This window comes from Peromyscus californicus, unplaced genomic scaffold (assembly GCF_007827085.1).
Source record: "Peromyscus californicus insignis strain IS unplaced genomic scaffold, ASM782708v3 Scaffold_15__1_contigs__length_86483966, whole genome shotgun sequence".
NCBI classification, from domain to species: domain Eukaryota; kingdom Metazoa; phylum Chordata; class Mammalia; order Rodentia; family Cricetidae; genus Peromyscus; species Peromyscus californicus.
Genome location: NW_026294447.1, coordinates 71,333,132 through 71,347,962, shown reverse-complemented (window position 1 = coordinate 71,347,962; position 14,831 = coordinate 71,333,132). Strand labels below are relative to the sequence as shown.

At 45.8% G+C, this 14,831-nt stretch overlaps 1 protein-coding gene across 1 annotated transcript; it reads left to right on the top strand.

Moving 5' to 3' along the window:
- Positions 1-3,417: 3,417 nt before the first annotated feature.
- Positions 3,418-12,443, top strand: LOC128110429 (acyl-coenzyme A thioesterase 5-like). Its single transcript, XM_052738153.1, is given in 4 exon segments — positions 3,418-3,421; positions 7,145-7,242; positions 7,245-7,352; positions 9,825-12,443. Coding segments are annotated over 4 exon segments (816 nt in total). The 3' UTR covers positions 10,431-12,443.
- Positions 12,444-14,831: the final 2,388 nt, after the last annotated feature.

The following is a 14,831-nucleotide window of genomic DNA, read 5'->3' as shown; positions in this document are numbered from 1 at the left end:
CAAGGTGTGTTCAGTCGCTAGGCAACCTGAGCACAGCTAGATGCCTCTGGTGATAGTTGAAGGGAGATCTGGAACTAGAGGTAAGGTTTGGGAGAGGAGGAAGTTAAGCTTAATTGGCACATCCGCCAGGCCCTCTCAAACAGGTAGCCTGGATGCTTAAGTCTGTTCTAGAGAGTACAGAGGTATCTCTGATAAGGTACTTTCCTCCTCTGTCTAGGGATGGACCTGGCCGGATGCTGCCAATGATGGTAATTACAGGGAGGCTTGAACTGGGGTTCTGGCTGTGCATAGCTGTCAGCGCAGAAGGTTATCTAAATATTCCTTTAGTAGAGGGGAAATGGTGCCCAATAAATGATGGAAAAGCTACAACAGCACACAAGAAACTCATAGCAGAAAAACGGCTGATAATCAAAAGCCAAATATCACCAAGGCTCCTTGAGCCTTAGCTTGACCTCTGGAAGGCCCTTGGCTTCTCCCAGGGATTAGCATTGTCATAATCAGCTGAGATCCTACTTTATACATTTTTTTTTTACTCTGTACATTTTTGTGGCTAGCAGCAGACATCTCTAATGCAGGTCTCTCCTGGGAATAGCCTCCACTGTGTGTGTGTGTGTGTGTGTGTGTGTGTGTGTGTGTGTGTGTGTGTGTGTGTATGTATGTGTGTGTGTTTAATATCAATGTGAAGGTTTCCCCCCAATTTTTTTTTTACTGCAGGCCTTATCAGTCTGGGAGGGGAATGATTGTAGAAAATGTAAGGTATGGCAGAAGCTGATCTCGTGCCATGGCTCAGCCTGCAGGTGGCAAGAGCTGGAGCTCTGAAAGAAAGGCCGAGTCACTGTGTCATCACTGGAGTTCAGTCATTATTTGCTAAATGGCTAATTGAAAAATAAATGATTACCTACTGTTTAAACCACCCTCAACAGGGGCTGGGACGATGGCTCAGCAGTTCAGAGCACATGCTGCTCTTATAGGACCTACATTTGGTTCCCAGCACCTGAACCAAGCAGCTCACAACTGACTGGGACTCCAGCTCCAAGAGACCCAGAGCTCTCTTCTGATCCCCTTGGGCACCCGTACACACGTGTTCATGCCCATGCACACACAAACAATTAAAAAACATGGTTTTGTCCCTATGCTAATTCCCTACCGGGTTCCACCCTCCTGAATGCTTAAGGAAAGATCCTTGTCTGTGTATCCTGCATAATGGGCATTAACAGCTTAGATGCAAGATTGTAAAACATCAGTAGCAAACTTCTGCCCTCTGGGGTTCTCCCATGTGCTGTAAGCCTGTATTTAAGACCTCCTCCCTCCTTCAATAAACTGCATTCAGCATTAAATAAATTAAAAAAAAAAAACAAAAAACAAAACCAGGGCCCGGCAGCACTTTGGAGGCAGAGGAAGGTGGATCTCTGTAAGTTCGAGGCCAGCCAGGACTACACAGAGAAACTCTGATGTGAAAAAAAAAAAAAAGTGGCAACATGGGCCAGCACAAGCACTGGGGAACTTTCTAACCCTGCAGGACTTGAGTGCCCCTCTGAGTCCAGAATCTGAAAGCCTGTGTGGGTGATGCTGAGGTAACCCCCAGTGTAAAAGAGCCACACAGCTCTGAGAGGAACTTGAGTTCAGTGACTCACAGAGAGATGTTCTAGGGGATTTAGCCAGGGATGTTCATGACACTTTGAACTGTTGAAATGCTGATAAAAACCAGTTTGAAGACCATCCTAGGATAAGGATGCTGTACCTGTGATTGCACAACAGTTAATCCGTGGTGCTGCACGTTTTGATGGCCCCAATATTGCTGTAGAAGATGGTTGGAATGTACATGGCTCTGGCAGACAGCCTTGAAATAGGATAGCTACATATTTATGCAGTATGAGGAAAAATCCATCAGCACTAAAGGGCCTTTGATAAGAGATTTCCAGATCCCTTTCCTTGACTTCCTGATGGGCATCTGTGTTTCCTTCCTATTCTAAGTCTGTCAAAACCTAGTATCCTAATTAGGACACTGTTTTTAAAGTTCAGAGTGTCTTGGAGTCACTAGACGTTAAATCTGGGGTTCACTACCACTGTTAAATTTTCCAAGGTCCATTTTTCTACCCTCTCCTGATTGTAACTTGCAGTCAACTAAGTTTCCCTTGTCAGAGACCATTTCACATTATAGTCTGTCTGTGGCAGGGCAAGCTAACTTGGTACTCGGGAGCTCCTGCAAGCCATCCACTTCTCCTTTTATAGTGGCCAGAATGTGCTCCATGTGGTAGCTCCTTCACCAGGGCGACTCTCTGTAGATGTAACCAACCATCTTATTAAATAAGAAACACAGAACCAATGCAAAGAAGAAAGCCAAGAGGTCAGAGCTAAGAGCTAAAACCTTACCCTTCCTCCTGCGGTGGTCCTACCTCTCCGAAAGAGAGCTACTTCCTGTGTTAAAGTCTTTATATAGACTTTCTGTTCTGCCTTCTCATTGGTTGTAAACCCAACCACATGACCGCCTCGTCACTGCCTGTCTGTATAGACCTCCAGGTCTTCTATGGTTGGTATTGAGATTAAAGGCGTGTGTCTCCAATGCTGGCTGTATCCCTGAACACACAGAGTCTTACCTAGCTCTGCCTACCAAGTGCTGGGATTACAAGCGTACGCCACCACTGCCCTACTTTCCTATGGCTCTAATAGCTCTGACCCCCGGGCAACTTTATTTATTAACATACAAATAACATTTTAATACAAATAAAATATCACCATAACTCTCCTAAAAGAAAACATTTAATTGTAATGCCAGCTTACAGTTTCGGAGGGTTAGTCCATTATCATCTTGATGGGACATGGTGGAGTGTAGGCAGACATGGTGCCACAGAAGGAGCTGAGAGTTCTACATCTTGACGCACAGGCAGCAGAAGGAAACTCACACTGGGTGTGGCTTGAGCATAAATGAGACCTCAAAGCCCACCCCCACAAGGACACGCTTCCTCCAACAAGGCCACACCTACTCTGCCGTGCCTGCATGGCAATTGGGCCCAAAACCTGGCGAGGGAAGTCGGGATGAACACAGCACACACCAGTCAAGTTGCAAGCATCAGGACTCGCTTTATTCTTTCTTCCCCGTCTTATATACCCTTTCAGGAGGAACAAACAAAATTGTTTATCAAGCACCCACGGTCAAGGAATGGTCAGCATGCCCCAGGAAGCCACAGCTGCCAAACCACCAGATATACCAAACAGCAAAACATCCACAGAACAGCCTGACCTCAGCGCACTCAGAACAGAGGAGGTGGGGGCGATCTTAGAGGGGTCAGAGCCATTCTGATCCCAACACTACTCCAACAAGGCCACACCTCCTAATAGTACTACTCTCTATGGCTCAAGCATTCAAACACGTGATTCTATAGGGGCCACCTCAAACCACCACAATTGGTTAGAAAAATGGGTGAGTTGTTGTAGGATAATCTTTTTGTACACTGTGAAGATGCAGCTCTGCTAAGACACCTTATGACTGGTATAATAAAGAACTGAACAGCCAACAGCAGGAGAGGATAGGTGGGACTTCTGGGAAGAGATAGGAACTATGGGAAGAAGAGAGGTGGAATTCACCAGCCAGACACAGAGGAAGTGGGACATACAGAATGGAGGAGAGGTAATGTGCCATGTGGCAGAATGTAGATTAATAACTGGGTTAATTTAAGGTTTTGTTTTATTTATTTATTTATTTATTTATTTATTTATTTATTTATCTTCAAGACAAGGTTTCTCTGTGTAGTTTTGGTGCCTGTCCTGGAGCTCATTCTATAGACCAGACTGACCTCAAACTCACAGAGAGCCACCTGGCTCTGCCTCCCGAGTGCTGGGATTAAAGGCGTGCGCCCCTGCCACCCCGCTGAATTTAAGTTTTAAGAGCTAGTTGGGAACAAGCCTAAGCTAAGGCCAAGCTTTCATACTTAATAAGAAGTCTCCCTGTCATTATTTGGGGGCTGGAGGTCCAAAGAAAGTTCAGCAACAGGTGAGCTACAGTTTCTAGCAGGGACGAAAAGCTATATATGCTTTGAAGGAGGTGACTGGGTGGTTAGGACTTGGTGACTGTGGACAGCTGGAATGTTGCAGGCCCAAAGCCAAATAAATGATCTGGGAGTATCTTTAGCCCCTAAAATAGCCACTTACTGCCTATCCAACATTCCTGTAACTCTTAGGTAAATCTTTTTTGGAATGTACAGACCTCTAACTTCCACCAGCCCAGAGGCTCAATATGTTGTCCAGTAACACACCTACTTGATGTTTCCACCAATGTGCTTTAAAAGGACCTTGATTTCTGGTGTGTGTGTGTGTGTGTGTGTGTGTGTGTGTGTGTGTGTGTGTGTATACACGCCTGCACATGTGTGTGTACCCAAGGAGGCCAGAAGAGAGCATCAGATTCCCGGGAGCCAGTATTACAGGTAGTTGTGAGCCCCAACATGGGTGCTGGGAACTGAACTTGGGTCTCTGGGTAAGCAACAAGTATTGTTAACTGCTTAGTTATTTCTCCAACCCAATTTGTGATTTTTCTGGGAGGAGGAGGGTATTGTTCTTGTTATGCCTTAGTTACTTTTTTTATTGCTGTGATAAGACACCAGGATTAGGCAACATATAAAAGAAAGAGTTGAGCTGGAGAGATGGTTCAGCCGTTAAAGGCTAGGCTCACAACCAAAAGAAAGAGTTTATTGGGGGCTTACTTACAGTTTCAGAAGGCTAGAGTCCATGATCATCATGGCCAGGAGCATGACAGCAGGCAGGCAGGTAGGCAGGCATGGCTCTGGAGCGGTAGCTGAGAGCTTTCATCTGATCAGTGAGCACAAGGCAGAGAGAGACAACTGGAAATGATGGCCTTTGAAACCTCAGAGCCCAGTGACACACCTCCTCCAAAAAGACATCCTTCTTAGTCCTTCTCAGTTTCACCAGTGGGGGACCAAGTATTCAAATGTAGGAGCCTGTGGGGGGGGGCATTTTCATTCAAACTACCACGTTGAAAACTTCATGGAACTATTACCATATAGGAACATGGTATTTGGGGCAACCTTAATCCATGTTCCTGGAGCACCCTCATCCAGGTTTGGGTTCGAAATAAACTATTTCTTATTCTCCTTGAACTGTTTTACATCAACAAATTGAGTTTTCATATGTCTACACTTGAGATGAACTACAGATGTTAAAAATATATGAATGTGGCCAGATGGTGGCTCACGCCTTTAATCCCAGCACTCAGGAGGCAGAGGCAGGCTGATCTTTGTGAGTTCAAGGCCAGCCTGGTCAACAGAATGTTGTTGGACAGGCTCCAAAGCTACACAGAGAAACCCTGTCTCAAAAACAAACAAACAAACAAAATAGGTGAATGTGTCAGGCAGTGGTGGTGCACACTATTGATCCCAGTACTCAGGAGGCAGATGCAGGCAGATCTCTTGAGTTTGAGGCCAGCCTGGTCTACAGAGTGAGTTCCAGGACAGCCAGGGATGTTACACAAAGAAACCCTGTCTCAAAAAACATACTACTTCTAATACTAATAATAATGTCTGTACAGTGTGGGAGTATATAAAGATGTGTGGTGTGTGTTGGTGTATGAAAGAAACATGTATAGTAACTTTTCTAAGCAAGCAGGTGTATTTGCATAGTTGGAATACGCCTAAACCATGAAGCAGAAATAAAGTTTAATGTGTAAACTAATTAAAAGATTGTGTTGGAAAGATGGCTCAGCAGTTAGTAGCGTTTGCAGCTCTTACAGAAGAGTTCAGTTCCCAGCACCCACACTTCATCTCAGAACCACCCCCAGCTCTAGTTCCAAGGGAACCAGCTCCCTCTTCTGACCTACACACTCATGTGTACCTGGCATACATGTGGTATAGATGTGTATGCAGGCAAAACACCCCATATGCATAATATATATATTTTTATTCATTGGTGTTTTTGCCTGCATGTATGTCTGTGTGAGGGTGCCAGAAGCCTTGGAACTGGAGTTGTGGACAGTGTGAGCTTCCATGTGGGTGCTAGGAATTGAACCCTGGTCCTCTGGAAGAACAGCCAGTACTCCTAACCACTGAGCCATCTCTCCAGCCCCCTTTCCCCCCCGAATACGTAAATATTTAAAAAAAAAAAAAAAACCAAAAGAACAAAAAACTCAAAACAAAGGATGTGCCTTTGTAACATCGGGACCAAGAAGAATTTCTTGCTGACTCAAAAAACACAAAGAAAATAGAAAAACCTTGATGAGACAAACAAAAGATAAAGTTAAATGCAAGGAAGGTCGGGTCATAAAAATCCAGAAGCTTGGGGCTGGAGAGATGGAGAACTCACTACTCTTGCAGAAGACCTGAATTCACCTCCTACGACCCAAATGGCAACTCACAACTGTCCATAATGCCAGTTTCAGGGGATCTGATGTCCACTTCTGGCCTCCAAGGGTACTAATCACTGATATAACTATACCCCCAAATACTCAAACACATAAATATTAATAATTTTAAAAAATTTTTGTTTGTCAAGACAGGGTTTCTCTGTAGCCCTAGCTGTCCTGGAACTCATTCTGTAGACCAGGCTGACTCTGACCTCGAACTCAGAGATCTGCCTGCCTCTGCCTCCCAAGTGCTGGGATTAAAGGCGTGTGCCATCATGCCCTGCTACTAATAAATGATTTTTAAATCTAGGAATTTACAAGCAAGTACAGATAAATGTGGACTTTATTTGACTCTTTGATAGCAATCTTGAAAAATCACAAGCCTTGGCATAGAATGTAGAGACACTACCTGAGAATTTAGAATTTCTTTCATAATTTTTTTCAAGATTATCAATGAATAGGTTTTGATATCACAGTACTTCAGAAGTGCAATTAATCAGATCTTTTCATGACAAACACATTTTTTAAAAATTCTGGATGGCTTAAGTTGGAAAGAAATGTGCTGGGAGGTCACTGATTTAGGGATACAGTGGAACAGGCATTGGGAAATTGGGACCAAAAAACTGAGAGGATCCCAGGGAACCTCTACAAAGAACCAAGTACCTAGCCCCAGCACCCAGCCAACAGTTGACATCCATGATGATGGACACTCAGGGCTGCAGTAAACTCAGTGCAGATGCTGTTGAGCTAAGTAAATGGAAAACTGTCTCTCCCTCTTGTGTCTCTCTTTATAAGGAAATGGATCCTTCCCTGGGATCATAGACATTTTCGGAGTTGGAGGTGGCCTTCTGGAGTATCGGGCTAGTCTGCTGGCTGGGAAGGGTTTTGCTGTCCTGTCCTGGCTCTGGCTTATTATAACTACGATGACCTCCCCAAGGACATAGATACCCTTCACCTGGAGTACTTTGAGGAAGCCGTGAACTACCTGCTCAGACACCCTCAGGTTGGCTGTTACTTTTGTCTTTTGGTTTAGAAACATCCATCCACCAAGGCAGGATTTTCAATCTAGTTGCTAAGGCACAGGGTGGGGGGCCCACTCCCACTTTTACCCCAGGGTACTGCACTGTTGAGGAGGGAGAAATGAGAAATAGTTAGATAGAAATATAGAGGGGAGAGAGAGACAGAAACACAGGATGGCTCGGAAGGGCCTGGATCCTTAACCACCGGCCCCTTCTGTCTCTTCTAAAGGGCTTTTTAAAGGAATGCCAAGGGGTGGAGCAAAAGACCTGCCCACAGCACAGACCCTTCTGTACAGACCCTTCCGAGCTAACCTGGTAACCACACACATGGTCAAGCAATCCTCTAATGCAGCTCTGTTGGGTAAAGCAAGCTCAGATCTCACTAGGAAACCTTTGTGGACCTCCACAGCACAGTGATATAATTAAATATTAGATTGTTTTAAAAAATTTTATGTATATGAGTATTTGGCCTGCATGCATGTTTTGTGAACCACATGTGTGCCTGATACCTGTGAAGGCAAGAAGAGGGTTTTGTATCCCTTGAACTGGAATTACAGACAGTTGTGAGCTGCCACAGAGTGGATGCTAAGCACTGAACCATTTCTCCAGCCCCCAATATTTAGTCTTTTCCAAGGTCAAAAAAGGAAAGTCAATTTTTTAACTAGATAAGACATAGAGTTGGCTGGAAGTCTGACAATGGAAACACATAGACAAGAGCCTGATATCATGGTTCGTCCCAAAAGGAGGCTACCTGGGGTATGACACAGTCAGTGTTAAGATTAGAGAAGGCCAAGGTAAACCACAGCTGGCCTGGGGCCCTGAGCGGCATCATTGCTTTGCTTGAGTGTGTCTCCAGGCTCTGGTTTTGTCCTGAGCACCAAGTGGCTCACACTTGTGAAGCCCTACAGGAGGACCTACCCTTAACTGACAAACATCCTTCACTGGGCAGACAGTAGAGGAGTGAGTCAGGGCTACAAGTGAGGAAGACAAAATCAGGTCCACGTGAGGTCAGAGTGGAGTGTGGGGCAAGGCGGGGGACCGATGTGGAAAACAGAAAATCACATTCAGTGTGAACAAGGAAACAAAGAGGCCACTCATGAAGCCCAGCAGAAGTGAGAGCTGACAGGAGGAGCCTCATTTTGCAAGGGTTGAAAGTTTCCCTGTTAGGCTGGGCGGGTGGTGGCGCACGCCTTTAATCCCAGCACTCGGAAGGCAGAGCCAGGCGGATCTCTGTGAGTTCGAGGCCAGGCTGGTCTACAAAGCAAGTTCCAGGAAAGGCGCAAAGCCACACAGAGAAACCCTGTCTCGAAAAACCAAAAAAAAAGAAAAAAAAGAAAGTTTCCCTGTTAAGCAGTAGAGTCGTTGTCTGGGAACTTGTCCTATCAATTATGGTTTTGTAAACCTTTCAGTGCCTGCTACCACTTATGTGTTAGAAGAAAATTGATACAGAAGGAAATAGTGGGCAGGTCTGCCAAGGAGGTTTTCTTTATACATGCCTCTCCATGATTTTGTAATATTTATATATACCATTAAATAAGTACCTTTATAATGATCTCAAATAACTCTTTGATAAAAGTAACACTAATTTCAGTTTTGGAGACTTTTGTTTCTCTCTGTTCTGGCTAGTTTTAGGTCAACTTGAACAAGCTAAAGTCATTGGAGAGGAGGAGGCCTCCACTGAGAAACTGCCTCTGTAAGATGGTTCTGCAGGGAAGCCTGTGGAGCATTTCCTTAATTAGTGATGTGGGGGGACCCAACCAATTGTGGGTGGTGTCACCCCTGGGCTGGTGTTCCTGGGTTCTCTAAGAAAGCAGACTGAACACGCCATGAAGGGTAAGCCCGTCAGCAGCACTCCTCCATGGCCTCTGCATCAGCTCCTGCCTCCAGGTTCCTGCCCTGTTTGAGTTCCTGTCTTGACTTCCTTCAAAGATGGGCTATGATGCGGATATGCAAGGCAAATAAACCCTTTCCTCCCCAACTTGCTTTTGGTCATGGTGTTTCATCACAGCTATGGTAACCCTAACTAAGACAATTTCTTTCTCTTCTTCTGTACGTTACGTATGTGTCTCACTCAGACTCTTAAACACAACAGAATATTACCTGCGTTTACTTTAATACCATCAACTTACATGAATGTAGTGCCCTCAAGTATAAAAGCACCATAGGAAAAGAGCTAAGCTTTTCTTGACTTATCCACATGCTTCCTTTGACATATTCATGCTTAGGAATGAGCCTGTTAATTCTCATTTGAGCTTCATGTAGACCAGGGGTCTTAGAGTTGAGCCTCATCTTACCACTAGGGACATTGATTTGAAGAGACTTAATCACCTTTCAAAAGCCAGGATGGTGCAGAGGGAGATTCAGGCTAGGCTACCTTGCATCAATAGGTTGTCACCACTAACTGTCCTACCCTCCAGATGATCTCATTCCCTTTCTTCTCTCTGTCTCTTTCTTAGGTCAAGGGACTGGGGATTGGCCTGCTGGGGACTTCCAAAGGGGCTGAACTCTGCCTCTCCATGGCCTCTTTCCTGAAAGGAATCACGGCTGCTGTCATAATCAATGGCTCTATGGCCAATGTTGTTGGAACATTACACTATAAGGATGTGACCCTGCCCTCTTTATGCATACATGTAGATCGTATCAGGGTGACCAAAGATGGCCTTAAAGATATTTTGGATGTCCTGAATTGCCCTTTAGAAGGACCTGACCAGCAGAGCTTGATTCCTGTGGAAAGGTCAGACACGGCCTTCCTGTTGCTTGTAGGTCAGGATGACCGCAACTGGAAGAGTGAGTTCTATGCCAATGAGATCTCCAAACGCTTACAGGCCCATGGGAAGGAGAAGCCCCAGGTCATCTGCTATCCCCAAACAGGGCACAATATTGAACCCCCTTACTTCCCACTGTGCAAGGCTTCCCTGCATGCCTATTTTAACATGCCTGTCGTCTTTGGAGGGGAGCCCAGGGCTCAAGCCATGGCCCAGGTGGATGCATGGCAGAAACTCCAGACTTTCTTCCACAAACATTTGGGTGGTGAAATGAGGACAATCCCAGCAAAACTGTGATTTTTTTTTTTTTTTTGAATAGTGACATTTCTGATCCCTCCTGAGCAGGGCTGCCACTGTTAGGATGTGTATCCATTTTTTTCTCCCTTTAATAAAGTCTTGAAGTCTTCCTTACTGGTTGAAGGACAGCATCTTTCCTACTTTCTTATGGTGCTGAGGATGGAGCCCAGGGCTTGTGCATGGTAGGCTAGCACTCTGCCACTGGGCTATCCCACTCTACCTTAGAGGGCAGTGATTCATTTATTTTTTTTAATTTTTCATGTAATATATTTTTATCACATTTTCTCCTCCTGCAACTCCTCCCAGAATCTCCCCACCCAACTCTGTATTCTCTCACTTTCAAAACCAAACCAAACCGTAAAAGCAAAAAATCAAAACAAACAACCATGCACACACACACACACACACACACACACACACACACACACACACCAACCAAACAAATGAAAAACCATGGGGTTCATTTGTGTTAGCCAGCAACTGGGCATGGGACCTACCCTGGACTGTAGTTGACATGCAGTCACACTTCATTCGAGAAAACTGATTTTCTGTTTGTCACTGGGTATCAATTCTAAATAGCTTCTTGGTTAGGAGTGGGGCCCCATGTCCACTTTCCCCTCTCAGGGCTACGATCCCATCTGACTTGAACCTGTGCAGGTCTTGTAAGTCCTGCTCCAGTCTCTGTGAGTTCATATGTCTATTAATTCTGTCATGTCTGGGGGGAGACTCAGCATATTGTCCCTTTCAGTGGCCTGCATTGTGGAGCTCAGGCTTGTAAACAGGGACTATGGGAGAAGGCTCTGGGACAGGGAAATGGTTGCATGCACTCCAAGACTTGGTAGTGCCAAGCACTATGGCCACTGCCAGCAACTAGTGGTGTGGGACAGGAACATTCAGAGGCTGCTCGTTGTAGCTAATAGGTTTCTCCACCAACACAGTAAGCCAGATCAAACTGAACTGAAAAAGTATAACAGGGATATTTGAGCAAAGCAACCCCTGGGTGGGTTCTCCTGTCCCAAAGATCAAGGCCAGAGATGTCTCACCACCGAACTAAAGCAGGGAGATTTTATGGATTGTAGGTGAGGGGTGATAAGGTGTCCACCACAGCTGGGTTTGTGCCCAAGTATGGTCAAAAACCAAGGGCTTAGGTGGGTGCCGTGTGATATTTTTATCGTGTTCTGACAAATAAAGCTTGCTTGGAGTCAGAGGGCAGAGCTAGCCACTAGCTCACCAAAATTAACCACAGAGGTTTTGGAGGACTGTAGACAGACAGGACAGGAAGGAAGTAGTAAGGTGGGGCAAAGAGGGATCTCGGCCTATTTGGAGGAAGGAATGGAGCAGATGGGAAGGACTGGTGGCTTCTCTACTCTGATCCTTCAGGTTCTTACCCCGATATCTGACTCCTGAATTTTTATTGATAAAGAATAATTAGAATAACACTTCAGGTAGAGACCTAAGCAGCTAGTAACTTCAGAGGAGGAAGCTGCAGTAGCCACCAAGAATGTGGAACTGAGTTTTTTGGCAGGGTTTGGAGAGAGAGACAGGAATGGGGCTTTCTAGATCATGGAGGGGTGGGCCGGAGGTGCCAACCAAACAGTAGCCCGCCTCTTAAAAGTAGCACTGAGAGAGATACAGAGAAAAAATCTTGACAGTTTTAGATGCTGTGTACTGGCTTTTGAACTACCTGACTTAAATAACTCTGGGGGTTTGAATAGAAATGGCCCCATAGACTCATGAACTTGAATGCTTGGCCCAAAGGAAGTGGCACTATTAGGAGGTGTGGCTTTGTTGGAGGAAGTGTATCACTGTGGGGGCTTTGAGGTCTCACATGCTCAAGCTGTGCTCAGTTTGGGACATAGTGCACTTCCTGTTACCTGCGGATCGAGATGTAGAACTCTCAGCTCCTTCTCCAGCACCATGTCTGCCTGCATGCTGTCATGTCCCACCATGATGATAATGGACTAAACCTCTTAAACTGTAAGCTAATACCAATAAATGTTTTCCTTTGTAAGAGTTGCTGTGGTCATGGTGTCTCTTCATAGCAACAGAAACCCTAAGAAAGACAATACCCAGCAATTTTTACTCTAAAAAAACAACCCCCCAAAAAATACATAACAAAAAATCCTTGTAATTAACTGAGATTACATAATAAAGATTCCTTAACTGAGATCACCAGGGTCTGAAAACTTGGAATTCAGACTTTGTAGCCTGGCTCTTGCAAGCTACAGGGCACCTGGCAGCTGACCCTGAGGTAGAGAAGGTGTTTACAAAGCAATTGGCTTAAAAAAAAGAAAACAAGACTTGTAAAGAGACACGAGTACTTAAATTTATAAAAACAAAACAAAACAAAACACGGTTCAACCCATCCCCTCTGCTAATGTGGGACAAGACTGCTTGTGTCTTCCCTCAAGGTGTGGAATGGCTGTCAGACCAGGGGGAAGGGAGAGAGACAAGAGCATAACTCCACCCTCATCAGGACCAGATTGTCCTTTACTCAGAACAATGAGGACAAAACCTCTCTGCGGACATGGAGGCTGTGCCCGTGGCGCAAGGGGCAGGAGGTTTTGTAGAGTTAGAAGGGGAAGTGCCTATCAGGGTGGGAGTCCAGCTCTGCAGTTTCGCATGAGGAGCGCTTGTGCTGAGTAATAGCCTTGGTGCCTATCAGGGTGGGAGTCCACTGGGAAATGTGTTGGCCTTGGTTCCAACTCTGCAGTTTCAGTTGAGGAAATGTTTGAGCTGAGCAATAGCCTTGGACACAGGGATCTTGGTTTCAGATAGGAACCATGTGCGCTAGCAGGTATCCTTGAGCATGGGAAGCTCTGTCAGGACTTGCCAGATGGAGACATTTTTACCCTTTAACAGTCACTTTGGGTCCAGTGAAGAGCCTGATTCCATGTATGAAGAGGCCAGGGATTGGGAAATAACAGTCGCTGTATTTCTGAGATGTCTGGCAATCTTATTCATGTAGCCGAGTCCGGTCAGGGGAAAAGCCTATGGACTCTATTAATAATCCCCTCCATTTGGAGGGTTACTACGCTAACCACTTGGAGTCCCCACGAGCTCCATCCAAACATTTGCAGCAGGCTCCATCTCTACCTTAAATAAGATTTACTATATCCCATGGATTACCAACGCGAGATTGGGAGTGGACCAGGATGACAGAGAAAAGGCGTGAAGCACCACTCCAACTTCCACAGCAGCAGACAGCCCTTTAATAGAGACAGTGACCACAGCAACCTCACGGCAGGTGAAAGGATGATAAACAGCGCTGGTTACCAGCTGAAAAGTCTGGAGCCACAGCCACGACTACCTAGTGACAGAGAGCTTTATTTGGGGCAAGAGGGGACCAAGCCTGGGGAGGAGAGGGAGAGAAAGAAAGAGAAAGATGGTGGGGGAGAGGGAGGGGGAGGGAGAGAGAGCAGAGAGAGAGAATGAGGTCTGCATCCGGCTTTTAAGGCGCTGATTGTGTGACCATGCTGCCTGTACGAGTCGCCAGTGCCCACTGCTGACATAGGACGCAAAACCCTGAATTTCGCATGCGCAGTCACAGGGAGCTGGAGTAAGGGCAGAATTCTAACAGCAGGAATGGAGCCTGTGAGCCTCAGCACGAGGGGCCTGAGGTTTTGTAGGGTTTGAAAGTGGAAGGGTGTTGGATTTGAGAACAGAGTAATGAAATAAAAGGCAGGAAGGAGACCAAGGTCTGCCCTCAACAGATGGGACTGTTTCCTAGCACCGCAGCAAGTGACAGCAGCAACCCTCAGAATGGACGTTGTCCAAATGGGAGGGAGGAGATGGTCAAGCACTTAGAGGTGTGGGCAAGGCGCTTGGGTGCGAGGAAGTGAGTACAGCTGCGAGGGTATGTGCGAGTTAAGATGTTGTTTGGGGCTTTTTGCTCTTTTTAGGGGGCCCGCCACCCAGCTCCCAAACAAATCACACACAGAGGCTATTCTTACGTAGGAATGCCCGGCCTTAGCTTGGCTTTTTTCTTGCCAGCTTTCCTTAAATTATCCCATCTACCTTTTGCACCTGGGCTTTTTCTGTTCTCTTACTTCTGTAAGTCTTACTCTTATTGCAGGGCTGGCTGGGTGGCTGGGTGGCAAGGTGGCTGGCCCCTGGAGGCCTCCTCCTTCTCTGGCTACTTCCTCTTTTCACTCTTCCATCTCTTTTTTACTCCCAGATTTCTCCCTATATATATTCTCTCTGCCTGCCAGCCCCGCCTATCCTTACTCCTCCTTGCTATTGGCCGTTCAGTCCTTTATTAGACCACCAGTTGTTTTAGACAGGCACAGTAACACAGCTTCACAGAGTTAAACAAATGCAGCATGAACAAAAGTAACACACCTTAAAATAACATTCTGTGCTGGGTGTTGGTGGCGCACACCTTTGATCCCAGCACTTGGG